Source organism: Arabidopsis thaliana (genome assembly GCF_000001735.4).
Source record: "Arabidopsis thaliana chromosome 1 sequence".
Taxonomy (NCBI): Eukaryota; Viridiplantae; Streptophyta; class Magnoliopsida; order Brassicales; family Brassicaceae; genus Arabidopsis; species Arabidopsis thaliana.
Window position 1 is genome coordinate 7,734,554 of NC_003070.9, and position 27,052 is coordinate 7,761,605.

Here is a 27,052-nt window from a genome sequence, read left to right on the forward strand (position 1 = left end):
ATTATACAAAGACAAATTCGAAACAATCTCGAGTACGTATGTATTATTAATTTTATGTTTACACTACGGTGTCGTTTTCAAATTTTTAATAATATTGTGGGTTTCTTTTTCGGGCTGGTGGGCTTTTTGTGTCCGCTTCCCAATACTTTTATTTTATAAATTAAAAATTAATCATCGTCTCTCTTGTGTCTCTCTGTTCATCACTTTTCTTCTTTTGATGTTCTTGTAGCGTCTGTACGAAATCTCACAAGGTTTCTTCTTCTCAGATTTAGAAATACTTGTGTGATATCTTCTGAGTAACCAAATTCTTGATAAAGTTTCTAGCTTTATTCAAACCCATTTGAAAAATCCGGTGGTGAATCGCCGGAGAAATGTGTTTTTCGTTTCTCCACTGAGTTTTTTTTGTTAAGAAATCTGTTAAAACTCTAGATTTCAAACGAATGACATTTTCTGAGATTGAGGAACATTGTGAATCGAGGACTGGAGTGAAGATTCTCTGATGAGTGATTCAGAAGAAGACGAAGAAGAAGAAGAAGCTAGTGAAGTCATTTTAAGCAGCGTCGTTCAGAAGAAGAAGAAGAAGAATCTGCGTTTCGGTGAAGAAGTAGAGAGACGAGACGGTTTGGTGTTGTTAGCTCAATCTACTCCAATGGTGAGATCGAGATCTCAAGGAACGACTCGGCGCGTGACTCCCACGCCTTTAGTAGATGTTGAGAAGCCGCTACCAAACGGAGATCTTTACATCGGAAGTTTCTCCGGTGGGTTTCCACATGGATCCGGGAAGTATCTATGGAAAGATGGGTGCATGTACGAAGGAGATTGGAAACGAGGGAAAGCTTCAGGGAAAGGCAAATTCTCATGGCCAAGTGGAGCTACTTACGAAGGTGAATTCAAATCTGGGAGAATGGAAGGTTTTGGTACTTTCACTGGAGCTGATGGAGATACTTATAGAGGAACTTGGGTTGCTGATAGAAAACACGGACATGGACAAAAGCGTTATGCAAATGGAGATTTTTATGAAGGTACTTGGAGAAGGAATCTACAAGATGGTAGAGGTAGGTATGTGTGGAGAAATGGGAATCAGTATACTGGAGAGTGGCGTAGTGGTGTGATTTCTGGGAAAGGTTTGCTTGTTTGGCCTAATGGGAATCGATATGAAGGTTTGTGGGAGAATGGGATTCCTAAAGGGAATGGTGTGTTTACTTGGAGTGATGGGAGTTCTTGTGTTGGTGCTTGGAATGAGAGTAATATTATGAGGAGTTTCTTTAATGGTGTTGAGAAGAATGATTTGATTGTGGGGAATAGGAAGAGATCTTCTGTTGATAGTGGAGCTGGGAGTTTGGGAGGTGAGAAAGTTTTTCCAAGAATCTGTATTTGGGAATCTGATGGTGAAGCTGGAGATATCACTTGTGATATTATTGATAATGTTGAAGCTTCCATGATTTATAGAGATAGGATCTCTGTTGATCGTGATGGGTTTAGGCAGTTTAAGAAGAATCCTTGTTGGTTTAATGGTGAGGCTAAGAAACCTGGACAGACTATTTCTAAAGGGCATAAGAAATATGATTTGATGCTGAATTTGCAATTAGGAATCAGGTAAATATCTCAAATTTGGTGGATTGGTGTTTTTGTTTGGTGTGTGATGGCTTTCTCTGTTGTTTCTAATGAAGGTTGTGTGTGATTGAATTAGGTATTCTGTTGGCAAACATGCTTCGATTGTTCGTGATCTTAAACAGACTGATTTCGATCCAAAGGAGAAATTTTGGACAAGGTTTCCACCAGAAGGGACTAAGACAACACCGCCGCATCAGTCAGTGGATTTCAGGTGGAAGGATTATTGCCCTTTAGTGTTCAGGTAACTTTTTAGCTTTTTTATTTTTATGAAAAGTGTTTCAATTTAGCAAATTGCTGAATGCGTTTTAAGTTTGATGATGTGGCTATACCCAAATTTGGGCTTAGTTGATAAGATTGTGGACGTATTTGTGATGAATTGTGTTTCTTTTTGGGCAAATTTTGTTTGTAGACGTCTCAGGGAGCTTTTCCAAGTGGATCCAGCTAAGTATATGCTAGCTATATGTGGAAATGATGCTCTCCGCGAACTATCTTCACCTGGAAAGAGTGGAAGCTTTTTTTACCTAACTCAAGATGATAGATTTATGATCAAAACGGTGAAGAAATCAGAAGTCAAGGTTAGTAGTTGTTGGCTCTTCTTGTTTTTGACCTTTCTCTTGTCATATTTGAAAATGCTTGTCTGTTCAAGTTAATTTACTTGATTAGCGGATGGGACACCCTTTTTGTTTGTTTGTTTCTTTGCTTTCACATTACTTTCTCAATCATAAACTCCACTAAGTCTGTGATTAGCTAAAGAAATTTGACCTGAAGTGTTTGTCTTCTTCTATCCAGGTTCTTCTAAGAATGCTTCCAAGTTACTACAAACATGTCTGCCAATACGAAAACTCCCTTGTGACTAGATTCTACGGTGTTCATTGTGTCAAACCTGTTGGTGGCCAAAAGGTATGTGTTTGTTCATCTAAAGCTTCATGGGTCTCTTAGTGTCAAGAAAATTTACTGTTTTGTTTACCATTTTTGATCAGACTCGGTTTATCGTTATGGGAAACTTATTCTGCTCCGAGTATAGAATCCAGAGACGGTTTGACCTCAAAGGGTCTTCTCATGGGCGTAGCACTGCAAAGCCTGAAGGAGAAATTGATGAGACCACGACTCTCAAGGACCTTGATCTCAATTTTTCTTTCCGTCTTCAGAGAAACTGGTATCAAGAGCTTATGAAGTAAGCTCCATGCTTCTCACTATTTTTTGCGTATGCAAAGTATTCAGCTACCTAAACATATGCTAATGCTGATCGGTATTCATGATCAGGCAAATAAAACGCGATTGTGAGTTCTTGGAAGCAGAGAGAATAATGGATTATAGCCTTTTAGTTGGTGTTCACTTCCGTGATGACAACACAGGAGAAAAGATGGGGCTTTCTCCATTCGTTTTGAGATCTGGTAAATTATACATCATTGATCATTCTCTATATGTGTCCCCCCGCTGAAGTCGACCTATCGTGAGATTTATGTCAATCTTATGCAGGTAGGATAGATTCATATCAGAATGAAAAATTCATGCGCGGTTGTCGCTTCCTAGAGGCAGAACTTCAAGACATGGACCGGATTTTAGCTGGCAGGTAACAATCATTGATCCGGGTTTCATTTTTAATGTTAAGAAGTTGACTTCACAGAGGAAGCTTTTTGCATTCATAGCCATTGAGACATGAAGTGGTTGAGAGATTCAATTTCGGATTAAGTATATAATATATGTAGGAATGATTAAATGTGCTTGGCAATCTTGTGTGGGGAGTGTTTAAACAAGTCATGTGGTCCTGTTTGCTAGAAAAGAATCAATCAATTCATGATCCATCAATTTTTGCTTAATATTCAATCTTGTGTTAACAGGAAACCATCGATCAGATTAGGCGCAAACATGCCAGCAAAAGCTGAACGAATGGCCCGGAGAAGCGATTTTGATCAGTATTCATCAGGAGGAGCCAGTTATCCATCACACGGTGAGATGTACGAAGTTGTTCTCTACTTTGGAGTCATTGACATCTTGCAAGACTACGACATAACCAAAAAGATCGAGCATGCGTATAAGTCACTGCAAGCCGATCCTGCTTCGATCTCAGCTGTTGATCCTAAACTCTATTCAAAGAGGTTCAGAGACTTCATCAGTAGGATCTTCATTGAAGAGGGCTAAAGACAAGAAGGCTAAAGTTTTTAACTAACATTCTCGGCTCTACGGAAATGTGAAGAAAGCTGCGCGGGAAGAGTAAAAAGGTAAATCTCAAGGATAGAAGAAAAGCGATTTCGGAATTTTATGTTTATATATTTTGAGATGACCAATCAAGTTTTTGGGTTGGGGAGGGGCTTTATTTATTTTTGTGGTGAGCCGTTTATATATATAATATTTATATATGTGAATATAGATTGAAGGTTTTAGTACATAGGCAGACAAGAAATTACAAGGAAAAAAGGGTTTGGTAAATTCCGAAAATGTGGAATAAAGTAAAGTGTACAAGTAAAAAAATGAAAGATAGTAATACCATTAATTAGTTCTCTTAATCCCATATTCTCATAGGATCCCTCCTTAACCATCCAAAGTTAAGGGGTCCATTATTTTGTTGTTGTTTATTTTCTTTCAATACAACTTTACCACTTGCATAATCTATGAACCTAAAGCAATGTCAATGGTAAACAGTAAATGCTAAAATAGTTGATTAGTAAAATAGTATATGGTCAAAGAAGGAAGAGTTGAATTGGGGTTGGTTTCATGAAAAGTAGATAAAGCTAAACTAGCACACCACATGTCTTTTCTTTGCATTCTTTTTGTCTAAATCTCTTAAGTCTAGTTTTTTTCATATGTGATAGCTTCACAAAGTATAAGACTGTTATTCAAATTAAAGTCTTAGATCTTTTAATAAAAACTAAAAGTCTAAGAAGCCTGAAACGGTTTGTTTATCTATGAATTCATTTAATTACGCTTGGATTCTGATCAACAATCCATTGCATCATCGTTAATTCTCAAAAAAACTAAAACTGGTTTTTTCAGACTTGACATGGTTTTATATTTTGTTTACATTAAAAGAATTTGTATATTTTTTCTTTCCAAAGTAAACAGTAGTGAGTAGACAATTATTGTTTTTCATTAAGTTTAATACTTTCTACAGTCCATATAATTGCTTTCATTGGTAATAATAAACAACTCTTGTTGCAAAAGAACATGTTAATGCACATTAGCAAAAGTAATTAATCCCATTAATAAACAACATATAGACATGAGTCACATGATATTCTATTCACAGATCCACTAGATGTTAAAAGCTGACATATTATCTAAGACTACAATGCCTAGAACTTAATAGATTAATACCAATTTGGAATTTGAAATAAGCAATTAACTAACATGTCATGTTCTCTCAGATTCTAGTGTCCGAAATCCCAAAGTCATAAATTAATAATAGTCTTTGTTTAAGATACCCTGAGAAATCATACTTATCGTAGTCTTAAAACATTGCATTATAAGAACTGAGTGGTGCAAACATATTTTACGATAGTCATAGTGTGGGTTTGGATTAGGAAAATTCGATTTAATAAAAGGAGGATGTAGTTTTCATGGATTCAGACAGATGGGGTGTCAGATATTGACAATGGAGGCCCAAATGAAGACAAGAAGAATGGGAAATTAGGGATTGGTCTCAACTTTGGGACTATGTTTGTCTGAAGTTGAAAAAAGCCACCAAATGTGCCCATTCGTGTATTTTTTTTTAACACCCCAACATAATGTCCCACCATGAAGGGGACATCTCCCCTTAGCTATCCCTTTCTCATTATTCTTGTATTTCTATAATTCTTTCGTTTGTTACAAACAATTGTTATAAGAGGTATAATTTGTAGAAAGATATATCAAAAGTAATCACTAAATAAGTAAGAATCGTAGACGCATTATCCTTATACTAATGATGTTGTCTTCACTTCCTCGAGAAACCTCGTGACTCATGACACTATTTTAATATACATGCAAATTGCAAGACATTGGATGTTGCGTAGGTGGTCATTCTTGTATAATAATAATATAATCATGAAAGAAAACACTAATTAAGGAAATATCCATTCTTAAGTTTTTCATATCTTTTATATTATTCAAATATGTATCTTCATAATAATTCTTCATATTTTTTGGTATCATTATTCTTCATGGTTATGCTTCATATTTCTCCTTTTTAAAATTATCTTCCTCACTCTTTTGATATATACATAGCCTCTTTCAATATTTTATGAGAATTAATTGGGTGATGTTGGAAAATATTACAAGACATGGTTATGATCAATTAAACAATTCTGAGAGTCTAAACAATAATGCTTTGCAACCATCAAATAAACAAGGTTTTGGCAAATAAACAACGGTGGCAAAGAGATATCAGAGGAAATGGATCCGACAGTTTGATGAAACCCTAGGAAGCTTCATAAGAGCATTGGTGATTCTCAGGTACGTATTACTAGCATCGTTGTCTTCTCGGTGATCCACTTCAACGCGCACCTTGACAGTCTCCAGACATTTCAAATTTGCCAAGAAATGACTCATCTGCTTCTGCTCACGACAAGTTCCGCGATACCCTATAATCTTTAACACCTTCACTTGACATGTCAATAAACAACATTCTCCCCTCGTCTTCTTACGGATGCAAAGGCAGGCGTCCCCGCATCTACTAGTAACTTTGTGCACAAGTCCCTGAAATCGAAAGGAAGAAATTCATGTAAAGCAAAAAGAATAACAAGTGTGTGTTTTGATCAACAGAAATTTGATATATACATGTATTTACCTTGATGACTAAAGTTTCCAGGTTTGGAGAGCTGTTAAGAAGAAGTGGCACCACTTGCCAGCCTCTTTCTTTGTCACTCTCAAACGATAACTTAAGGAGGTTTTGAAACGCCGGCATTACTTTACACAGAGAGTGAATAACCTGATTTATATCACAACCAAAAACAACTCTTGTTAGCTAGCTTCAAATCGGAAAACAATTAACACAAAAAAAAAAAAAAAAAACTGACCTCAAGAGAATCTGAAGACAAGTGAAGGGTCTTAACATTGCTTATCATTGCAATTAGACCCGTAGCATCTTTCGATCTTTTTTCCCAGCGAGGACCATAACCATCAAAATCATCATCCTCTTCGTCTGAGTCAATAAGTTGCTCCCATGGTAGAAGATTGAGTCTAGCTTCTTCAAGGGAACCCATTTCAGCGGTATACCTACGCGCGACATGACCAGAATAGTCAAGGTACACAAGACTGGGTGTATCAAACCAAACATATATGTGCGTTTCAGGGTAATCGGGGTAATCGTGACTGATGGTGAGTCGCTTGATGGAAGGGCTAGAGACTTTCCCATTCCAACCCGGGGGTTGGTCATCATCAGCATAATAGAGGATTAACTCCTCAAGAACAGGGCAGCCAAGGACAAAATCATCGTACATGTCACAATCTGCAAACGCAACTAAGACTATAGAGAGTCTTTTGAGCGCTGGGAAAAACAAACCCCCAGGAGGAAGTTCACCCTCGGGATAAAGCGCACCGGATATTGTGAGCTCAACCAGTGTGTTGCTAGTGAAGAACTCAGTTTCTACACGATACATACGCGAGGACTCCAAGTGAAAATCCAACACGCCTCGCTCCAGAACTGTGCGAATCCAACTGTAAAACCTAGATTCTCCATGCAGATGATCACAATTCAGATGGACTTTCTTGATGACTGAACAAGGCCTGTCTAAGAGAGCAAGTGTTTTTTCCACGAAATCAGGGAAGCCTAAAGAACAGCGACCACTTGGATGATCTTCAGTCAATTCAAGCTTGTCCACAAGCGGAAGCAGATTCCTCCACCTCTTCGACAGAACCGATGTGGTTGCAGCATGATGTGTCGGAAGAAAGGACAGGATTTTGCCAAGAATCTCATCTGGCGAACCGCTAATTAAATCTCTAGCTACTCTTTGGGCATGCATAGATCAAATGTTTGTTTTCCTCGTATAGATATTGATAAGACCCGAGATATAGGGTTTATAACTGAACTTCTTATATATATCTTAATATATAAATATGTCAACTGATGGATTAGATTGCCATATGTTTTAGAAAACTTAACTTTTTTTTTTCTTTAATCAAATAGGTAAACTAACAAGAAAAAGGAAAAAAAAAAACATATTTACACTAGGATTTTGACCGGCAAAGTAAATTCGATGATCATTTTTTTCTCTTTTTTGATTTAAGGTTTAAGTCAAGAATCCCAGATGAGGTTGAGGAAAAACGTGGTGCTCAAGTAAACAGTCCATGGTCCAACATCTAAATTTTGAAAGCTGAAATCGATGGCTGCCTGCTACGGAGACGATCAGACTAATATCTTACTGGATGAGTATTTTAACCATGAAAGGATGTGTGCATATCGATAGTAAATCGTAGCTCGATTGCTTTGCAGATTATTAACCCTAGTGGCTTGATTCTTAACGAATGAATGAACAACACAAAGTTAAGACGACGCCGCAATATACCAAGTTATATCAAGATGAAACCAGATTTTGGTACATCTCGGTGAGTACTAGAGGAATCCACTATCTTAAGCTCCGGTGAATCGGAGAATCGTGAGAAGAAAAAAAGAAAGAGAAGATAACAAACTTTTCTTATTGTTTATTAAGTGTTCGTTACAAGAGTTTAATCTAATTAATGTCTTATATAAACACATATAATTACATTAAACCAACATTTAGTTAACCGAAGTTAACCAGACATTGAACCAAGTCACCAACCTCTTACGCACCGCTTTCAAAGGCTCTTCCTCACTGTGAGATACCTCAACGTTGCCACAACGAACAGTCTATCAACAATCAACTCATGTCGAATGAGTAATCTTTGCTTTTAAACTGGTTATCGAACTTCCAAAGCTGTTTTAAATATTAAAAAATTAGATAATTACACAAGTTAAATAATAAGTATCAAAGCAAATGCAAAAATACAAATCTAAAACTCATTTGAAATTTCTATTCAGTATGTGAGAATCTTTTAAATTTCAGGACAACGGCATGATCATGAACATCTTTTCCAAATTCGACAAACAAATAACTGAACTATAGAACACAAAGAAGTTAATTGTATAGAAAATTCCTCACACAGTTAGAATAGTCTTTAAAAAAAAAAATTAAACAAGCAATTGCAAAAGAAGATTTGTTGCTCAAAATCGTTTTTTTTTAAATGGGTTAGGCCGAAAAGATAAAGGCCACATTATCAAAAAATCAATCACACAGTTCTTCAATTGTGGCTTAAGTGATGAAAATCGAGTCCTAAGAGTCACACCAAATTACCAAATATTAAACTTGAGTCTAGGTCCAAAGCAAATTATAATTAATGTTTGTTTCGCCTTGAAGATCAATTACCATTTACCCATTTGTTCTAACTCCAATTTCGCCTCTTGTAATTGGTTCATACAGCTAAATGCATCATCAGTCAAGGCAATATTTGCATTTAAAGATCTTTTTTTGATGCAAATTACTGCACCCTAATTTACGGCTAATAAATATATAAACATTTTCTATTTATTAGCGTCATTATACTATCCATGGACCATATACCAAAACCAAGGATGGTGCAAGCAATTAGAGCAAGCCAAGTAGAAAAATCAATCAAGGTTGGCGGCAAAATTGGGAATTGGAAAATATATTCATCCAAAATAACAAATCTGGATTTTTACAATTTTGTTTGGTTTGATGATAGATTTTTAAGGGAAAAAACTAACAATTATGTAAGAATGGGAATCGATTGATATTTTATGTGTCTATATTGCAGTTTTACTTTTAAAAATTGGGCAACTTTAATTTAGTTTTTTTTTTTTATATATGCATTAATAAATATACATATATATACAGTATATATTTTTGAACAAATAATAAATATTTGTATAATATTTTTTTTTCTTTAAAAAAGGCTTTACAATATAGACTCACTTTTGTGTGAAGTATACAGTATTAGGATTTTCTCTCTTACAGACAACGACGAGAAAGAAGTTTCATTGGCGTCTAGCTAGGTATCCCACATCTATGAGTTTCTTGTGGGATATTATGCCCATTGATAAGCATCTGTCAACTGTTCCAGAAACCGAAGGTTGTCAGCAGAGAATCGAAACTAGGATCTGTGCTTTGCCTGACGATTTGCTCTTGCAGATCTTGCCTCACGTCCCAACAAAAGAGGCAGTCGCCACTTCAATCTTGTCCAAACAATGGCGTTATGTCTGGCTGATGCTGCCTAAACTCGAGTTCAAAGACGAAGGCAGCGAGAGCGTTGGGTGGTTTATTAAAAAGTCATTGCAACTCCATAAGGCACCGAAACTAGATTGTTTGATTGTCGAACTCGGTCCACATTGTCCTATTGACGTCGATGTCAGAAAGTGGGTTGAGAACGCAGTTAATAGAGATGTTAAAGATTTAGATTTCACGCTCCTCTGGAGCGCAGCGCCTACAAGCTTTCCTAAGAGCCTTTACACATGTGACACGCTCGTTTGTTTAACTCTATCCAACCAGATTCTGGTGGATGTGTCTTCCCCGGCTAGTCTACCATCTCTCTTAGATTTGAGTCTTCATTACGTGGTGTATAAAGACGATGGCTCTCTTGTTAGGCTCTTATCAAGTTCCCCTGTTCTCAAGAGGCTGAGTGTGCATAGTCATGAGGATGACAACTTAAAAACCTTTACCGTGAAAGTTTCTTCCTTAGAATCATTAAATTATGATGAGAATTGGCTCAAGGATGAGGTAGAGGATAATGAGGTTGATGAGGTAGTGGATAATGAGGTAGAGGTTGATGATCTCAATGGATCGTTGGTAATAGATTCCCCTGCATTAAAAGAATTGCACTTATCTGAGGTTTGGGACTATTGCTTGATAGAGAATATGTCTTTCCTTGACGAGGCATTCATCAGCAATGTTCCTTACCCCGATGAAAAGTTTCTGAGATCTCTTTCTTCTGTCAAACATCTCTTCTTACTGTTTAGCAAATCAATGGTAGCTATATTATATATCTCTGTACCTCTTCTTTGTTCCTTGTTGCTTAACCAACTATAATATTAATTTTTTTCTATCACACGCAGGTTGCATGCTGTAACGCCATCAAGTTCTCCTGGCTCATAGAGTTTTACTTTTTTCCAATTAGTTTGGTAGATTGGTTGATGCCGCTTATGTTTTTGCTTCAAAATTCTCCTAAACTTAAAACTCCTACGATTGACAATGTAAGTTTTCCATCCTCCTTAAAAATAAGTGCATCTAGTTTTGATGAACTTAATATATTGTACTGATACCAGGACTTCGAGTGTCTCTCACTTTCCTGGAACCAGCCGAGTTCTATTCCCGGATGCTTGTTGTCTCATCTAGAGACCTTTAGGTGGAGAGGCTATGGAGGAAGAGAAGATGCGAAAAAACTACTGATGACATACATTCTCGCTAACTCAAAGTGTTTAAAGACAGTGGAGATCTCCCTCTTAGCAACCTGCAATCTTGAAGAGACACAAAAGGAGTTAAAATCTATGCCTAGGATTTCACAATCATCTCAACTTCTAATCTCCACTAAAAAGTTATGGAGAATTAACGAAAGAACTTATCTTTGATATATATTGTTACTAATCTATTTGTTTAAACTATCATTTAATGATTCCGTTTAGTTAATTACGAGTTCATACATAGATAATACTACTTTTTAAAAACCTCAATTGCTAGGTTACCTATATTCGAGAGAACAAAACTTTAGAGATGATGGAATTCTCAGTAGCAGCAGATATCCAGACTGTTTTCACAAGAACTGAATGAGAGACTTATGCTGACAAGCTCCACAAGATTTGCAGAAATCTTAAGTGAATCTGAAAAAGTCTTCTATAGAAAAAATATTTCAATTTCTAATGGCTGCAGATGTTCAGCTTATGTTTACAAAGATCCAGTCTGACATATGTATCAATGACCTTGCAGAACAACTTAACTGCTGCTCTAATAGCCACCTTGTACACAGTTGTGGAATCTTTCCTTAAGCATTTTCTAGTCAACGAAACTTGAAGTCTTAAAGTCTGAGCTAGAGTCTTCCATGGCTAAAAGTAGAGCTCTTGGTGATAGAAATGATGAAATGTCAGTTGAACTCGAAGAGCACGCAACTAGGGATGAGAATGCAGAAAGAAGTTACTCTAAGAGAAGCTTATGTGCTCCTGAGGTCGAGCAATTGAAATATTTTCTGTTTGGGTATGAAGAAGAAATATTTGACGGTGTTAAAAGCTGAGGCGGAAATTACAGTTGAGAAACTAAAAGATAAACTAACCGCGCTATATGGGCAAGGTGCCAGTGAGCTTGAAACACTGAAAAATAGGTGCAGTGATCTCACTCAGAAGCTCTCTGAGCAGATTTTGAAAACAGAAGAGTTCAATGCAATCGCGCTCGTGAGAAGGCCGACTATAAAGCCCCACTAACTCCACAGCAGGAGTCGTTGAGAATCATTTTCATCAAGGAACAGTATGACACCAAGCTGCAGGAACTTTAATATCAACTGACCATGTCCAAGAAGCATGGTGAGGAACTTCTGATGAAATTACAAGATGCCATTGATGAGAATGAAGCTAGGAAAAAGGCACAATCCAGCCAATTAAAGAGAACTAAAGAGCTGGAGGATAAAATATTGGAACTGGAAGCTGATCGACAATCTGTTATCTATGATAAACGTGAGAAAACCACGGCTTATGACATGATGAAGGCAGAGCTGGATTGCTCATTATTAAGCCTTGAGTGCTGCAAAGAAGAAAAACAGAAGCTTGAAGCTATTCTGCAACAATGCAAAGAGGAGAGTTTGAAAATGTCCAAAGAGCTAGGATCAAGGAGAGAATTAGTACAACGTTGCAGCTCTCATAAAAATATTGAGATGGAAGAAAATGATAGATTGGACATGGATGATCAAATGTCGGAGTTGGATGACAATAATACAACTGCAGTCTCTTCAGGCGAACCATAAGCAAAGGAAAGTTACTTGTTTTGATCATCAGTCCCAGGTCAGTAATTCAGGTAACCCTCAGTTGGATCCCGTTTGGTAGTTAAGAACATTCAAGTTCATGGTATCATAGACCTCCTGTTAAAATTAGTTATGCTCCAACCAGTGATGTTAATAGCGAAGAAAGCCTAGCTTTAATCAATGATAATTTCAGGGCAGAGACCTTAAGGTCTAGCATGGATCACCTAAACAATGAGGTAATGCTGGATCAAGGGTTAAAATTTTCTAGTTAAAATAATAGGAAATGTTAATATCAGTGACGTAGTTTGGATTGGATGATAATTCTGAATTACACTATCTGCATGTTGGTTAGTAGAAAGATTCGTCATTGGATCTTTTATTTGTCATTTGTACAGCTAGAACGGATGAAGATGATAATAATTTAGACACCAGATTTCCAGGTTTGGAACAGGAGCTGATACAGTTGCGTGAGGTTATAGATAGCTTAATGTAATCGTTGTTTATTCAGATATGGGGATCTCGAAAAGATGAAGTATATTTTCTGTATTGTATTAGAAAAACTGAAAACCTTTAATTAAAAGAATGAAAAGCTTAGTTGAGGATAAGAACACACAGATATAATGGTGGCATGTCTTCTTCATTACTAATAAATCTTATGTTATTTCACTATTAGTGAAAATTGTATATTACACCCTTTAAACAGTATCTAAAAGCCACATTTATATATACCAATTCTCATAGTCTATCTTCTGTTGTGGGACTGAGGAAAAAAGTGGCGAAACTTCCCAACAATTTCCCTCCTCCTCAGCAGGTGGGCAATCCCATATGACCTATATTGACAAGTGGACACCACATAGAATTATGGTATCAACAACACATCATCTTTTTGATTTTTTTTTAATCAAAAAGCATCGACAAGACGTAATCAAAAGTAGATAGACATACCTTCAAGTGTTTCCAATAAGAGCTAGTATTCTTCCGCACGTGAGTTATGATACCGTCCTTAAGAATCCGACTATGTACCCCTTGAGTGGTATGCCAACAATCATGTTTGTCCATTGTGCCGTTTACAGTAATCATGTGAAAATTAGAATTAATACCAAGTGATGACCGTATAATTAATACCATGCAAACTCTATGAGGTTAGCAATTCTACTATCTCAAAAAACTACCACTCACACATTCAAGTGACTAAATTGTGTTTGATACAGAAATCATACTAGTTTATCATCAAAATTATGTACTGAATTTGTGTAATACTAATACTATTGATTCAAACCTAATAAACTAGCGTTTATATTGGAACAAATAGTGAATGAACTTTTGGTTAGTTTCCAATACACCAATCTTCAAAAATCCTTATAATGGCAAACTCACAAAAGCAAATCTCTTCTTTAAATATAGCAGATAATTCCAATGTTTTATCTAGACACTTTTCTTTTGGTTGCGATAGATTCTCCCCAACAAAATACACTTTTTGGAGTTTTAATTTATTAATCTTCGTTTTTTTATAAAGGAGTTTTATTAATCTTGCTTAGTTACTATTGGTCGCTCACCTAGATTTTTATTAGTCTATAAAACTATAATAGTCAAGAAAAATATATATAATGAATCAATATTACGTAGAAAAAACGATTTGGCAAAAAAAATCATGTCGTCATTTTAATTGGTTTAAAATTTTTTACGTTATTTTAATTATAGTTTAAACTCTACATACATGAATGAATATACATACACACATGATATTGATACTAAGATGACGTGAATATCATCATCTGTCTTGACAATTTAGCTAGTGAATCCCAGAGATTCAAATGTTGAGATCTTTCAGAAGCTGCCAAAAGTGTGGAACTTAATTGATTCAATCCACATAAAAAAATTAATAGCATACTTAGTTAAGTTAAAGATCCACAAGCATGGTTGAAAAAGTTCCAACAAAAATTACCTTGTAACTTGTAAGAGAAACCTCTAGTCTTTTTTTATTATTATAAAAAGCTTAAATGTTTTTTTACCTAAAATATTCCTCCAAAATTATGATGGCTCCATTTGCCTATAATATGGTAACATCAACATTATATAATGTAGGACTCAAGAACAGGTCAGCGAGAGATTAAATACTCGTACATGTCACAACAAACGCAGTTGAGACTAGATGGAGTCTTTTGACCTCTCCAAGATTAGAGAGAGTCTTTTGATCTAAAACATAATTAAAAAAAAGAAAAGAAATTTACGTTAGATAAATATTAGAGTAAGAATCGGAACCATAATAATTATCTGTAAACAGAAAATCCTATAATTAGTACCAAACACAAAACTGAACAAAATCCGATTAAACCCTAGATCCAATCCCTAGAAGAGTCCACCGCCTCTATAAATATAAAGTAAATAATTAGAGGACAACGTTGCAACAAGGAGAAGAAACCCTAAAAGCATATCTCGTATTCTTTGTAATGGTCGAAAAAGTATCCATCAAGCATGAAATCAACTACAATCCTAAACCTGAAGACGCAGGACGAATCAAAGTCTATGTGAGTATCCTAATGTCGGAAGATCCTATAAGAGATCGTCGACCAATACTAACATTCTCTTTGCCTGCCAAAGAATTTCGGGATAGCTTCCCGAGTTATAGATGGGAACAACTGAATTGCTTAGAGGACGATGAACGTATCGATGTCTCTCAGGTTGATTTAGCGAGGAGGGAACTCAGTAGACTTGTCACCCACCTCATGTTATACTTGCATAACTATCAAGATTGTGCTCTGTCAATTTATATTACCTTTAAGTTCATTAGTCGTACTCGTGTTAGGATTCTTGAACAGTGTGTACTATCGGAAATGACGACGACGTCGAGGATATTCGAAGACGAAAAGGATATGTGGCTCCCAGTCGATGAGAGCGTAATGGGCATCGAAGAGCCTAACTGGAACATCTTTCACTTGTAGAAAAGGAAACACAACAAAAGTGTTAATCTCCTTATTGCTATAGAATTTAGATTTGTTTCTTTTCCCTTTTTTTTTTTGTTTTGGTGTTATGTTTTCTTATAAATAAGGCTGAAGCTCGTTTGTGAACTTCATCCAAGAGTTTGGAGGGGATTTAGGGTTTATCAAGAAGAGACATTTGGGAGTTGTTGGTTTGGTGTTTGTTTGAACTTCATCCAAGAGGTTGAAGCTCATTTTTCTTATGTTGTTTTCTATTATCTTAATAAAGGTTTTGAGTTTTTGAATTGGTTCTTAGCTCTAATAAAGCACCACTGATATCCGATTTAGAATGCCAAGTAAATTATACAAGAAGATGAAGTCTAAGCTCCCACAAAATTTCGTTTTGATGAGTTTAAAATGGGGAAAGAGTTGTGACTTTACCCTGTGGACACGAGTTTGACGATATATAATTGTATCCTCGAGTTGTTTGCCAACAAATCATGTTTGTCCATTGTGCAGTTTCGTGTTACCATGTGATAGTTAGATGAACCAGTACTCGGGTGAAACTAGATCTAGAATTTAGTTCAATTGTTTAAGGGTTTTCAATCTTTGGCATTTTAAAAGTGGAGTTTTAAATAAAGTAATTGGCACATGTAATCGAGTACTGTTTCTCTATTCCTCAAAAATAAAGATTGCTCATCTTTCTTTCTTGTTTTGGTTTCAAGGTTAATATACAGACTGAAATTATAATAGTTGGGTTCCCTTAGGTAAATGATGTTACATTTAAGAAAGTTGCATAAGCTAGTGATTGTGATTGTTGTACAAGTTGCTGAGGTAATTGAGATGGTGGTGTTGCTGCAAGTTAGATGACTCGAAATCACGAAACGAAAGAGATATGAGAGTATATGAGGACTCCATCGGATAAATTCAATATGAAATTTCAAAAACTACATAGTCACCATTAAGAAATAGAATTGTTCATATCGAGCAAAATGTTTATAAGAAGCAAGTATGTCACGTCTGTATCTATAGAAAGTCTCATTCTTTCTTTTTAGTTTTTATTTTTCCACAAATAAAACGAGAATATTGAACTAAAAGGTCTTCCTCAGCGTCTTTTCTCACATTTGTATACCTTTTGGTTCTTTACAAAACAAAATGTTCATCTTCTCTTGTGTCTTTCTCCGATCTAAGAGAGTTTTAAATTTGCGTCCCACACAGCTTTACTACCTTCACCACACATCACATGAACCATCCACATTCTATCGACTGATCTGCATACTCCACTACACTTCCAGTCAAATGTAGCCACACACATTTCGCCAGCCTCTGCCCTCATTTCACAGTCTTTGGGAAAGAGAGAAATAAAAGGAGAGTAAGAATATGAGAAAAACTCAATTATCTTTTTTTTTTTACTAACTTCTTGAGGCATATTAAAAAAAGGAAGAAGAAATTTTACCTGGAGGAGTACCACAACAGAAATTACGATCATCGATTTGCTCAACCTCAAGACCGATAAACCATGACCCGAGTGTCACATCTTCATTTGCATACTTATGCAAAATTGGCCTGCGAAGTCAAACATCAAATGTTATGTTTGGTTGATACTCATTTCCCTTGGTAAAACATATCTTACCTTGTCGAAAATCCAAAAACCATAAAGTTGGTCACTTACTGGTTGTTAGATATGTATGTGGCAAGATCCTTTGATATGGCATAAATCTGTCCCGTAGCATGTCGGAAATATTTGTTACCTTCTTCTCCAAATTTCCAAAACTCGGGTTCACGGTACTTGGCCGTCCTACACATTTTGAGAAAAAACTGGTTAGAAACCCAAATAAATAGAATAGAATATTCAAAAAAATGATATAACAACACACACATTAGGATTATTACTTTTTGGTAAGGACAGGACCGGATTTCATACATCCAATGTAGACCCTTGGCTTAGAACGGTGACTTGCTAATGTGGAAGCAAGCGTGCCTGAAAAAGCAAAGAGGTGAGCAAATATATTCAACAATTTTAGTTCAAGGAAAAAATATTATAATTTTTTTTATGCTAGAAACATATTTTGGTACCAAGATTGACGTGAACATCATCATCAATCTTGACATAAAACTCAGCATCCCACTTTGCAACTGCACTAGAGAAGAAGCTTTTGGTTTTTGCAGATAGATTGTAATATCCTTCGACATGATCCTGCAACGAGTTAAAAAATAATCAAGAAAACCGTAAACCAAATCCTAGAAGAATCAAGTTTGTAGTGGTCTAACCAGCCTAAAGAAATCGTTGTATTGAGCATCTTCTGAATCAATCTCCTTATCCAACATACTGTTTGGCGTTGAACTGCCAACACATTAAAGTAAGAATCTTAGTCTACTTAAACAAAAAACACACATTAGACTACATTGCATTCATTCACCTGTGTCCAATCATAAATTTGACGACAATTCCCTTCTCTTTTTCCAATTTCTCAAGCTTTTCCCCTGTGATAGATGACATACAAAAGCTAAATAAGATTAGAGGCAATGAAGCATTGAAAGTAACCAGAGATTTGAAGGATGGACATCACAGATACCTTGAGGCATCCAAGTCTCTCTAAGCGAATCGCGACGTTTTCGACTGCTAAATGCAGTATTGATACCAATCACCATAAAAACTTTGTTCTTTTGGTTTCCTTCTGTTGAAGAATTGGTTGCTGAGACATTCACAATCTGTTGAGGGCTATGTGTAGCAGAGAGCTGCTTCTGAAGCATAGAAACTGACTTATCCAATGATCTGTTGTCTCAACACAAGAGTATATGATCATCAAAATATTATTAATCAACAGCAAGTTTAAGATTCACACAAAAAAATAATCATTTCTCACTCACTCGATTGCTTTATGAGTTTTTAAAACCTCTTCCATTACATCATTGTCTTGTGATTTCTTCTGTATTTTGGTGAAATCAAAAGATTGAAAATAATGAGTTTTTTTGTTTTAACACCAAAATAATACTCATAGGAGAAATTCAGATTCAATGAGATTAATTGTTCTAAGAAAGATACTTTCTCATGAGCATAATCTTGGGTAACAATCTTAAGCTCCTGATCACGCCGGTGCTGTAAAATGAGCTGGCTACCGGAATCCGACGAAGCTGATCGTAATCTGAAAATGCAACAACAACAACAACAACAAAAATAATGAGAAAGCAAGAAGACATGAAATTATTTATTGTGTAACCGTAGAAAGATTTTTTTTTTTTTGTTAAAGTAACCGTAGAAAGATTGATGAAGAAGAAGAAACAGAACTTGGAGGTGAAGATTGCTCCGAGGAAAAAGCAAGAAATGCAAAGAAGAGGAACCCATGTCATAGTAAGTCTCTTGGAGACTTTGTTGTTGTGCTTCATTGTGAGCACACAAAGAGAGACGATCAGAGAAGAGAGAAGAAATCTTTTAAGACGTATAATTTTAACAAACGGAAAGGCAAAGTTGTTACTACATGCAGAGAAACTAGTAACACTCTCTATATAAATTAATATTTAATGCAAGTTTGACTGTTTAATTCAAAGTATCTAATATGTCAATTGATTTACTTCCACTTATGAATTTAAATACATGTTCAAAGAAATGAACTCTTTGAGTCTTGACTAACAAAACAAATTAAATAACCTGATATGGTTTATTTATTGAATTATATTATTATTTTTCAACGCTTAAACCACAAGTTTGTGATATTTTTGGAAATATAAGATTTTTTGTTCTGTTTTGGAAATAAAATATTCAATATTACAGTTTAGGAAAAGTCTCATAAATATTTATAAAACTTTTTATTAACATAGATTCGTTTTTAGTTTTGCATATTTCATTTGGTTTTGTGTTAAAAAAAATATATATAAAAATTAGGATCACATGCAAATTGTATTCACTAGAGAAGGAGATGCGTGTGATTCAACTAGTTTATTTATTTGACAAATAGTTTTCTTTTGATTATACATTTAAATTAGATGTTTATTTCGTTATGTTCAGATGAATATTTTTTTGAAATTTTCATGTAACTATTTTCAATTATTAATTTATTTATTTATTTTCAAAAAAAATATTTTATTTTTGTGATTGGTTTGGTTTGCAAGTAATATATGATTGTAAAACTAAACCAATCAAACCGATGTAAGTCACCGGCTACTCCGGTTGAAAAGTATGCGGCTTCTAGAATCAGTCTCAAAGCCGTCATCACCTATTCAGCCGGTAACCCTTCCAAATTCCATTTTCGTTATTTCCCTCATTTGTTTTTCTCCTTTCCCCAATTCTCTTCTTCTCATCCATAGCTTCCGACGAGAGAGAAGAAGCAAAGCAAAATTCGATCGCTCTGGGTTTTTGATCTTTTAGGGTTTCTGGCAAATTTGGATGGAAACCTCAACTTTATCCAAAGATAATCATAAAGGAAGAAGCTTTCGTTGTTGTTTCCATTGTTGCAGCTCCTTCAAAAACTCTTGTCTCTATTGCTTTCACAGCTAAGAATTCTCGATTCCATCGTTGTCGTTTTCGATTTTGACGAAATTGGGTTCTTCTAGATTTTGGTTATGGACCGTATAGCTCAATCAGATCTCTCTTTAGGATTCGGTAGCTCCCACGCTTTACCTCTACCTCATCCTCCTAGAATCCCAATCGCTGATGACTCAATCACGCTTCAGATTGATTCCAGCTTCCGTCCTTCGTCTAATCCTATGCCTCCTGTTCCTCTTCAGTTACTTGAGCAGAGATTCGATGTCACCGGATCCTGTAGCCGAGTTGTTGAGGAGGACGATGAGGTTGTTGGTGATAATGATGATGATGATCAAAGAGAAGAGGAGCAATTTATTCTCTTGGGTCATCCTATGAAGTTGAAACGAGGTAGAGGTGGGAATTCGTATTCATTGGCATCATCAAGTCCTTGTAAGAGATTTGTAGTTGATTCAGGGATTGAAAGTAGGCGAGCTGTTGTTAGAGCTTGGGGTAATCAGTCGATTGAAGAAGCTGATCCTGAGATTCATGAGTTTATGGAAAAGGAGAAGCAGAGACAATTTAGAGGTATTGAGCTTATAGCTTCTGAGAATTTCGTGTGTAGAGCTGTGATGGAAGCTTTAGGAAGTCATTTGACTAATAAGTACTCTGAAGGAATGCCTGGAGCTAGATACTATACGGGGAATCAGTATATTGATCAGATTGAGATTCTTTGCCAAGAGCGTGCGCTTGCAGCTTTTGGACTAAATCATGAGAAATGGGGAGTTAATGTGCAGCCTTATTCGTGCACTTCTGCCAATTTCGCTGTTTTCACTGGTCTTTTGATGCCCGGTGAACGAATTATGGGATTGGATTCTCCCTCAGGTGGTCATATGAGTCATGGGTATTATACACCAGGTGGGAAGAAAGTCTCTGGTGCGTCTATATTCTTTGAGAGCTTTCCATATAAGGTTGACCCTCGTACAGGGTATATTGATTACGATAAGCTTGAGGAAAAGGCGCTTGACTATCGTCCTAAGATACTTATTTGTGGTGGGAGTTCATATCCGAGGGACTGGGAATTCCCTAGGTTTAGGCATATTGCAGACAAATGTGGAGCTGTTTTGATGTTTGACATGGCACAGATTAGTGGTCTTGTCGCTGCCAAGGTATGTTCTTTCTCGTTTTCCATATTGCGTTATGGATTGTTTGTCATTAAACTTGAAGCTTAAGCACATGATCTTTTTGTTTACTCAGTGATATTTATTAAGCCTACTTTTCTTTGCATTCTCTTGACGTTTTGGTTTCTGTCAATGTTGTAGGAAAGTCCAAATCCATTCGATTATTGCGATATTGTTACCTCAACAACACACAAGTCTCTCCGTGGCCCTAGGGGCGGCATCATATTTTACAAGAGAGGCTTGAAGCCCAAGAAGCAAAGCATAAATCTTAATCACTGTGAGAGCAATATCCAGTATGATTTTGAAGAAAAAATCAACTTTTCTGTCTTTCCATCGTTGCAAGGGGGGCCTCACAATAACCATATAGCTGCTCTAGCCATTGCCCTCAAGCAGGCCGCTTCACCAGAGTACAAGCTTTACATGCGACAGGTCAAAAAAAATGCTAAGGCTTTAGCATCTGCTTTGATAAGCAGAAAGTGCAAGCTGATAACAGGTGGCACCGATAATCATTTGCTTCTCTGGGATCTGACTCCTTTGGGCTTGACAGGTATGTGATTAGTTCCTCTTATTCTTGGCAGATAAGGAAATTACTCGCACTATGTGATTCATTGCCTTACGTAAGCTATTGGCAGCATTGCAACTGTGTCTGATTTTCCATGGTGTTAGATCTGCTTAACCATGTGTCATGGGTCTATAGCAAAATTTTACCAGCTATTTGAGACAATGGCTGAGTTTCTTAGCGTATCTCTTTTTTCTCATCTCTCTAGGTTGTGGATAGCCTACATTACTAGCTTGATGGCCAATGATCAGTCTGAAATCTATTATAAAACTTGTTTGAGATTGTAACTAAACTTATATGTCTAATTTACCAAAATCAAAGTCTCACTTTTTTGACGTCTGTACCATGCATATGGTTTAGCTGTGTGTCCAAAGACGACTCAAATCTTCCGCCTTGTGATTTTTTCAGGCAAGGTGTATGAGAAAGTTTGCGAGATGTGCCATATCACGGTCAACAAAGTGGCCATTTTCAGCGAAAACGGTGTTATTTCCCCTGGAGGAGTGAGAATAGGTAAGCAAATTAAATTCTCAAGGAAATCTCAACACTTTGGACTTAGAATGAAACTCAGTGTGCTTTGAGTTCTTTTTTCTTGTTGTCTGATTCTTGACAATGGGCTCATGTATCAGGCAGTCCGGCTATGACCTCAAGAGGTTGTTTAGAACCAGAATTTGAGACAATGGCTGATTTTCTATATAGAGCTGCTCAGATAGCTAGTGCTGCACAAAGGGAACACGGGAAGTTGCAAAAGGAACCGCTCAAAAGCATCTATCACTGTAAAGAGATTGCAGATCTTCGGAACCAAGTCGAAGCTTTTGCTACTCAGTTTGCAATGCCTGCCTTTGACATGTGAGTCAGCCTGAAGAACGAGACCAGCTCAATCTCTCTTCATTTTTTGTTGCCATGGTAATCCATACACCCATTTCTCTGTTTTACAATGTCAACATTCCCTAAATTCTTAGTTTAATATTTGGGGGCAAAACAAACTTGTGTGTGTTTCTATGGTCGTTTATTCTTCAATGCGTGTGTACATAGACATTGGGCTGTGTTGGGTATTAGTGTATCCCTCTGTGTTCTTTTAGAATGGTAATAATAATGCAGTTGAAATTTATTTTTCTAGAAAAGGGAATGATATGCTTTCAAGATGTTTATATGTTGGGGAACACAAATAATTTCTGTAACCAGAGGAAAACTTGCTTCTGACCTCAATCATTACTATTTTCCTTCGAGAAAATCATTATATTCTGTAGAAGAGAAAAACAAAAAACTGAGACAAAAGGAATATACATAATTAGTTTATTTTGTTATGAATATGTATTTTTTGTTTCTTTATCATTGTGTGTAAGTGGTAATGTTTATTTGGTAAATCAGCTGAGAAAGTTGGTGTCCTACTGAGGAGGCAAAGCATGGAATTCTGGTGAGAGTCTCTAAAAGCATATTTAGATTCTGCAATTTTTATTTTTTTTGTTTTGGTTTTGATAATGACATCTCTCCTCATCTCTATTATTTTATTATTATTTTTATCATTCATATTTCATTTATTGAATTTTGTTTTTAACAAAGCTCTATAAGTTTTTGATGAATTAAAAGATATCAGGAAAGAAAAGGCTCAAATCTTCCCTTTTTTTAATTGTTGCTTATAATCTTGATCATGTTCTTAAAGCTTAAGTGTGAATTTTGTTGTGTTGTATGCACTTTGTGAAGTTGATTCTTGGAATGATGAGTGTTATTATGATAAGAGTGTAGATAGTTGAACACTTTTCTCCGGTTATAAATAAATTGTTTTGGACTCGTTCAAGATATTTCGATAATTTAAATGTTACTATGTTAGACATGATTGTTCTCTATTGGCTTTAACTTTTTTTCTATCGGAAATTAAGAGAGCTAACAGTAATGGGAAATGGCACTTTTGGTACTTGATTACACATATACCAAGTGATTCTTGAGGGTTGAGATTTACTTGATAGATAGATACAAAAACAAAAAAAAACATATATTAATATTTTGTCAAAGAAGTTCTTTTTGGGTAGAGAAAGGAGAAAGCAAAAAATGAGTGAATTGTGTATAAAGCAAATATTAAAATAAGAATTAGAAACTTAAAGAAGTAAACAAGGAGTGCTTTAAAACAGTGGGTGGGGATGGATTTAGGGTGTGAAATTGGTAATAAATCATAATTATTGACACAAAAGCCACCAAATTGTGTGCCCAAAGCATATATTTAGATGAGAGTGCCAAAAGACAAATCCTGCTTTACAAAGGATCCATTTTCATCATTATTATTGATTAACACCACAAAATTCACCATTTTCAAATTAATATCTCTCTTGACCTCCTCCTTTGTGAATCAAATCAAATCAATTCTCCAGTTTTGATCATTGGCTATTTTCAATTTACTTTTCTTCTCCAACTATCTCAAAGAGACAACAAGCACTCCATTTTGACCAAATGCTTTCTCTTTATTTAAGTTGTGCTAGTAGTCTAATGATATAGTACTATTAGATGAAGGTGTATGATCAATTTTTTTTTCCAATAAACTTTCGCTTGATTATCGCCATTTTGATTAGTTTTAGTTTCGGCCTTAAGCCTACCGGCGACAAATCTAATATTTACCGATTAATTCATAAAAATATCGTATAAACACTCCTCACGAAAATTCTGTTACATCTTAAATCGTCTAAATGTGTCCTAATATCGTCTTGCACATTTTGAACATCTCACCAACTAATATAATATAATGTTTTATTTCTATAACCAAAACACATACATTTGAACTACCATGTCTTGAAATCTTCCAGAAGAACAAACATCTTCCAACGGCTTGAACTATCAAAAACTGAAAAAGCAGACATTTACTTTTGATATGATTCAGAGAATAACTCCATTTCTAGAATTACATATATAAACATCAAAATACTAAAATAGACCAGAGTGACAAAAATTCTCAAATTTCAAATTATTTTTTTTCATAACAACAAAGTAAAAAAGAAAAAATTACAACAACTCCCTACCAACTGATTCATCTAGAGCCTAAAGCCTAACCCAACTTTTTTTTTTTTTTTTCATGTAAACATAAAAAACAAAATGTCAGCTTTTGATATTTCATCATCTATGGCTGCAGAAATCCAAAAGCTTTTTCCTTCCTTCAACAATCTCATCGAAGAAATCATCGATTTGCGCCACTATACTCTCTGTCCCATTCCTTAAATTACCAAAATACCCTTTCAGATTCTCAACTCTCTCTCTCAGCTCCCTCTCGTCCTCCTCCTCCTCCTCCCTCTCTCCCCCACCACCACCGCCACCGCAGAACCGCCGCTCCAGCTCCGCTTTAAGCTCCTCCAACGCCGCTTTGCTCCGGCGATACTCGTGCATCAATATTCCTTTCCTTATCCCCATCCTCCCAACCTCAGCCGCCACTCTCTGCTGCAACCTCCCCATTGCTCCGGCGAAACCTCCGACTTGACTCTGCGTTTGCGTTATCTGCGTCTGCGTTTGCGTTGCCGCGTCTCCGGGAAAACAGTAGACGAGACCGTTCATTAAAACCATAAGGAGAAGCGAACTCATGTTCCTCGTCGCGTAAAGCACGCCGCGAAAACCACTGAACCCGTTTTGTAACTTCGTCGACGACTCCATCGCCGTCGCCGACGTTTGTTCCGACCAAAACGGAAACCTTTGAACTCTGTTCTCCATTAATGCTCTGTTTTCTTCCTCTATCCCTATCGCTTCTCTTCTACATCCTGATATCGCCCTTATCACCTAACCCACCATTAAAACAACAATCAGCAAAAAGATTCAAATTTTTGGAAAAAGATTCGATTTTTACGATCACCCACCTGACGAGAAAGCTGAGGAGAGAGACGACGGTCGAGGGTGGAAGCGATCGAAATTCCGGCGGAGGAGAAGTTTTCGACGGAGGAGACGGCGGATTTGATGACGAGACAAGCTTCCCAAAGTTTGGAGCTTTCGTCCATATACTCATCGAGCCATTTGTCACCGACGGGAAGTTGAAGTTTTTGAACTAAGAGAGTGAGATGAGAGTGAGAGGTACGGAGAAGACAGAGAGCTCTCTGTAAGAAGTGTACGGACATGAAATTGTTTGAAAGATAAACTCTTTCGAGATCTTCCATTGATCTGTTTAGAAATGAGTAGAATCCGTTCACTGAGTTTGCACAGGACGGATCCATTTTTCGAGTGTTACAAAAGAAAAGCTTTCAAAGATCTGATTTTTTTGGATTTTTTGAGTTTTTTTTGTTTTTGGTTGGTCGATGATCAATGAAAAGATTATGAAGAGAGAGAGAGAGAAGTGAGGAAATTGGGGGAGAGGGAAAAAAGAGAGAAGAGAATAAAAAGGTTATATAGAGATTCCAAGGTGTGTGTATGTATGTATTTTATGTATATGTATGCGTATGCGTATGCATGTATGTATTGAGTGTAAAATGTGTGTAGATCAAAGAAGAGTGAAAAGAAGAAGAAGAAGAAGAAGAAGAAGAAGAAGAAGGAAATTGAGGTTTTTGGTTCTAGTGGTGAAAGGGATTGTTGGGTACAATGATGGATGTTTCCTACTGAGGAGAAAAGATGATTGGTTATTTTGTCTGAATTTTTTTTCTTCTTGATTTTCCCTCAATTTTTCTTTATTTAATTTTAATATTGTGTACTAGTACTACAAGAAAATAAATTGAGATTTGAAATTATGGAGAATGACTTTTTGTTGAAGAAAATAATATATATTTGGACAATTTGTTTCATGATTTTTATCTTAAAATTGTGGGTCTTACACTTGAAGATATGAAAATTGACAATTGTAATGAGTTTGTTTCTTCTTGTAGAGGCTACTCCATGAGCTCTCTTTTTTTGGTCTAGGGAGGAATTGATTCTTTGTATGAATAAAATCTCTAGTTGTTCAATATAAACACACACAAAAATAAAAATCTAACAATCATGAATCCAAATACCTTAGTATTTTAATACTTTTAATGAAAAAAACCTTCAACTTTAGCCAGATCCATTTTTAAACCCTAAACTATGTTTTTAGTAAAACAAACCCTGAACTAAAACCTGTTACTAAACTTAACCCCACAGTAATTAAATATTAATGAGATATTAATTTCCAAAAAAAACAACAACGAGACATTTGTATTTAGCGCAAAAACCACATGATGTTCTTTAAAACTGTTTTGAATTTATTACAAAAAACGTTTTAAATTATTTTGAATTGCTTAATTAGTTTGGATTTTAGAAGCTGAAAGAAAGACACAACAATTTAAATAATCCAAAGAATCATGCTTAAATAAATCCAACCAACATAACTATCGAAGCTGTTGCAACACAACAATATTTGTCACACAAAAAAACAATCGTTTCAGAGGGACAAGAT

The 27,052-nt window shown here is 35.9% G+C and overlaps 7 protein-coding genes, 1 long non-coding RNA gene and 1 other non-coding gene across 10 annotated transcripts; 5 read left to right on the forward strand and 4 right to left on the reverse strand.

The window, feature by feature from the left end:
• The first annotated feature begins 107 nt into the window (after positions 1–107).
• PIP5K1 (phosphatidylinositol-4-phosphate 5-kinase 1) lies at positions 108–4,219 on the forward strand. The gene is made up of 8 exons (NM_102047.4): positions 108–1,596; positions 1,691–1,855; positions 2,024–2,189; positions 2,404–2,514; positions 2,595–2,788; positions 2,878–3,008; positions 3,094–3,187; positions 3,456–4,219. Exons 1-8 carry the CDS (start codon positions 500–502, stop codon positions 3,754–3,756), a joined length of 2,259 nt encoding a protein of 752 aa, NP_173617.1. The 5' UTR covers positions 108–499; the 3' UTR covers positions 3,757–4,219.
• Positions 4,220–5,142: 923 nt separating this feature from the next.
• AT1G05693 lies at positions 5,143–5,459 on the reverse strand. Its single transcript, NR_138944.1, has one exon. It is a non-coding gene; the product is annotated as an other RNA (long non-coding RNA).
• Positions 5,184–5,382, forward strand: AT1G05697. Its single transcript, NR_138945.1, has one exon. It is a non-coding gene; the product is annotated as an other RNA (non-coding RNA).
• Positions 5,460–5,976: 517 nt separating the features above from the next.
• On the reverse strand, positions 5,977–7,553 carry AT1G21990 (F-box/RNI-like/FBD-like domains-containing protein; the record flags this gene model as incomplete). Its single annotated transcript, NM_102048.1, has 3 exons — positions 5,977–6,288; positions 6,380–6,520; positions 6,609–7,553. 3 exons carry the CDS (start codon positions 7,551–7,553, stop codon positions 5,977–5,979), a joined length of 1,398 nt encoding a protein of 465 aa, NP_173618.1.
• Positions 7,554–9,540: 1,987 nt separating this feature from the next.
• On the forward strand, positions 9,541–11,191 carry AT1G22000 (LOW protein: F-box/FBD/LRR-like protein; the record flags this gene model as incomplete). The annotated part of the gene is made up of 3 exons (NM_102049.3): positions 9,541–10,592; positions 10,679–10,816; positions 10,889–11,191. The coding sequence occupies exons 1-3, from the start codon at positions 9,636–9,638 to the stop codon at positions 11,189–11,191; spliced, it is 1,398 nt and encodes a 465-aa protein (NP_173619.3). The 5' UTR covers positions 9,541–9,635.
• Positions 11,192–15,017: 3,826 nt separating this feature from the next.
• Positions 15,018–15,509, forward strand: AT1G22010 (uncharacterized protein; the record flags this gene model as incomplete). The annotated part of the gene is made up of 1 exon (NM_102050.1): positions 15,018–15,509. The coding sequence occupies one exon, from the start codon at positions 15,018–15,020 to the stop codon at positions 15,507–15,509; it is 492 nt and encodes a 163-aa protein (NP_173620.1).
• A 931-nt stretch (positions 15,510–16,440) lies between these two features.
• On the reverse strand, positions 16,441–18,966 carry DD46 (Galactosyltransferase family protein). The gene is made up of 11 exons (NM_102051.3): positions 18,775–18,966; positions 18,532–18,631; positions 18,357–18,415; positions 18,062–18,261; positions 17,906–17,969; positions 17,757–17,829; positions 17,562–17,682; positions 17,379–17,466; positions 17,158–17,283; positions 16,942–17,051; positions 16,441–16,829 (listed from the first exon to the last, which is right to left on the reverse strand). The coding sequence occupies exons 1-11, from the start codon at positions 18,870–18,872 to the stop codon at positions 16,672–16,674; spliced, it is 1,197 nt and encodes a 398-aa protein (NP_564154.1). The 5' UTR covers positions 18,873–18,966; the 3' UTR covers positions 16,441–16,671.
• A 761-nt stretch (positions 18,967–19,727) lies between these two features.
• On the forward strand, positions 19,728–23,476 carry SHM6 (serine hydroxymethyltransferase 6). Of its 2 annotated transcripts, NM_001332533.1 has the most exons (5): positions 19,728–21,113; positions 21,267–21,672; positions 22,093–22,194; positions 22,311–22,587; positions 23,053–23,476. In NM_001332533.1, the coding sequence occupies exons 1-4, from the start codon at positions 20,046–20,048 to the stop codon at positions 22,532–22,534; spliced, it is 1,800 nt and encodes a 599-aa protein (NP_001323098.1). In that variant the 5' UTR covers positions 19,728–20,045; the 3' UTR covers positions 22,535–22,587; positions 23,053–23,476. The 2 variants fall into 2 exon arrangements, with proteins under 2 accessions (NP_001323098.1, NP_173621.1); NM_102052.3 differs by having other exon boundaries at positions 19,751–21,113; positions 22,311–23,466.
• A 1,047-nt stretch (positions 23,477–24,523) lies between these two features.
• AT1G22030 (BPS1-like protein) lies at positions 24,524–26,376 on the reverse strand. Its single transcript, NM_102053.3, has 2 exons — positions 25,512–26,376; positions 24,524–25,434 (listed from the first exon to the last, which is right to left on the reverse strand). Exons 1-2 carry the CDS (start codon positions 25,860–25,862, stop codon positions 24,784–24,786), a joined length of 1,002 nt encoding a protein of 333 aa, NP_564155.1. The 5' UTR covers positions 25,863–26,376; the 3' UTR covers positions 24,524–24,783.
• Between the last annotated feature and the right edge of the window lie 676 nt (positions 26,377–27,052).

Excerpts from the sequence above, each read along its gene's own strand:
- AT1G22030 (NM_102053.3), bottom strand. The coding sequence starts at position 25,862 with ATGGATCCGTCCTGTGCAAACTCAGTGAACGGATTCTACTCATTTCTA. Across the intron at positions 25,435-25,511 it reads CTCCTCAGCTTTCTCGTCAG|GTGATAAGGGCGATATCAGG; the intron begins GTGGGTGATCGT and ends ATGGTGGGTTAG.
- SHM6 (NM_001332533.1), top strand. The coding sequence starts at position 20,046 with ATGGACCGTATAGCTCAATCAGATCTCTCTTTAGGATTCGGTAGCTCC. Across the intron at positions 21,114-21,266 it reads GTGGTCTTGTCGCTGCCAAG|GAAAGTCCAAATCCATTCGA; the intron begins GTATGTTCTTTC and ends TCAATGTTGTAG. Across the intron at positions 22,195-22,310 it reads CCCTGGAGGAGTGAGAATAG|GCAGTCCGGCTATGACCTCA; the intron begins GTAAGCAAATTA and ends CTCATGTATCAG.
- DD46 (NM_102051.3), bottom strand. The coding sequence starts at position 18,872 with ATGAAGCACAACAACAAAGTCTCCAAGAGACTTACTATGACATGGGTT. Across the intron at positions 18,262-18,356 it reads AAAACTCATAAAGCAATCGA|ATCATTGGATAAGTCAGTTT; the intron begins GTGAGTGAGAAA and ends TTGAGACAACAG. Across the intron at positions 17,284-17,378 it reads GGTCCTGTCCTTACCAAAAA|GACGGCCAAGTACCGTGAAC; the intron begins GTAATAATCCTA and ends CAAAATGTGTAG.
- PIP5K1 (NM_102047.4), top strand. The coding sequence starts at position 500 with ATGAGTGATTCAGAAGAAGACGAAGAAGAAGAAGAAGCTAGTGAAGTC. Across the intron at positions 1,597-1,690 it reads AATTTGCAATTAGGAATCAG|GTATTCTGTTGGCAAACATG; the intron begins GTAAATATCTCA and ends TGATTGAATTAG. Across the intron at positions 2,190-2,403 it reads TGAAGAAATCAGAAGTCAAG|GTTCTTCTAAGAATGCTTCC; the intron begins GTTAGTAGTTGT and ends TCTTCTATCCAG.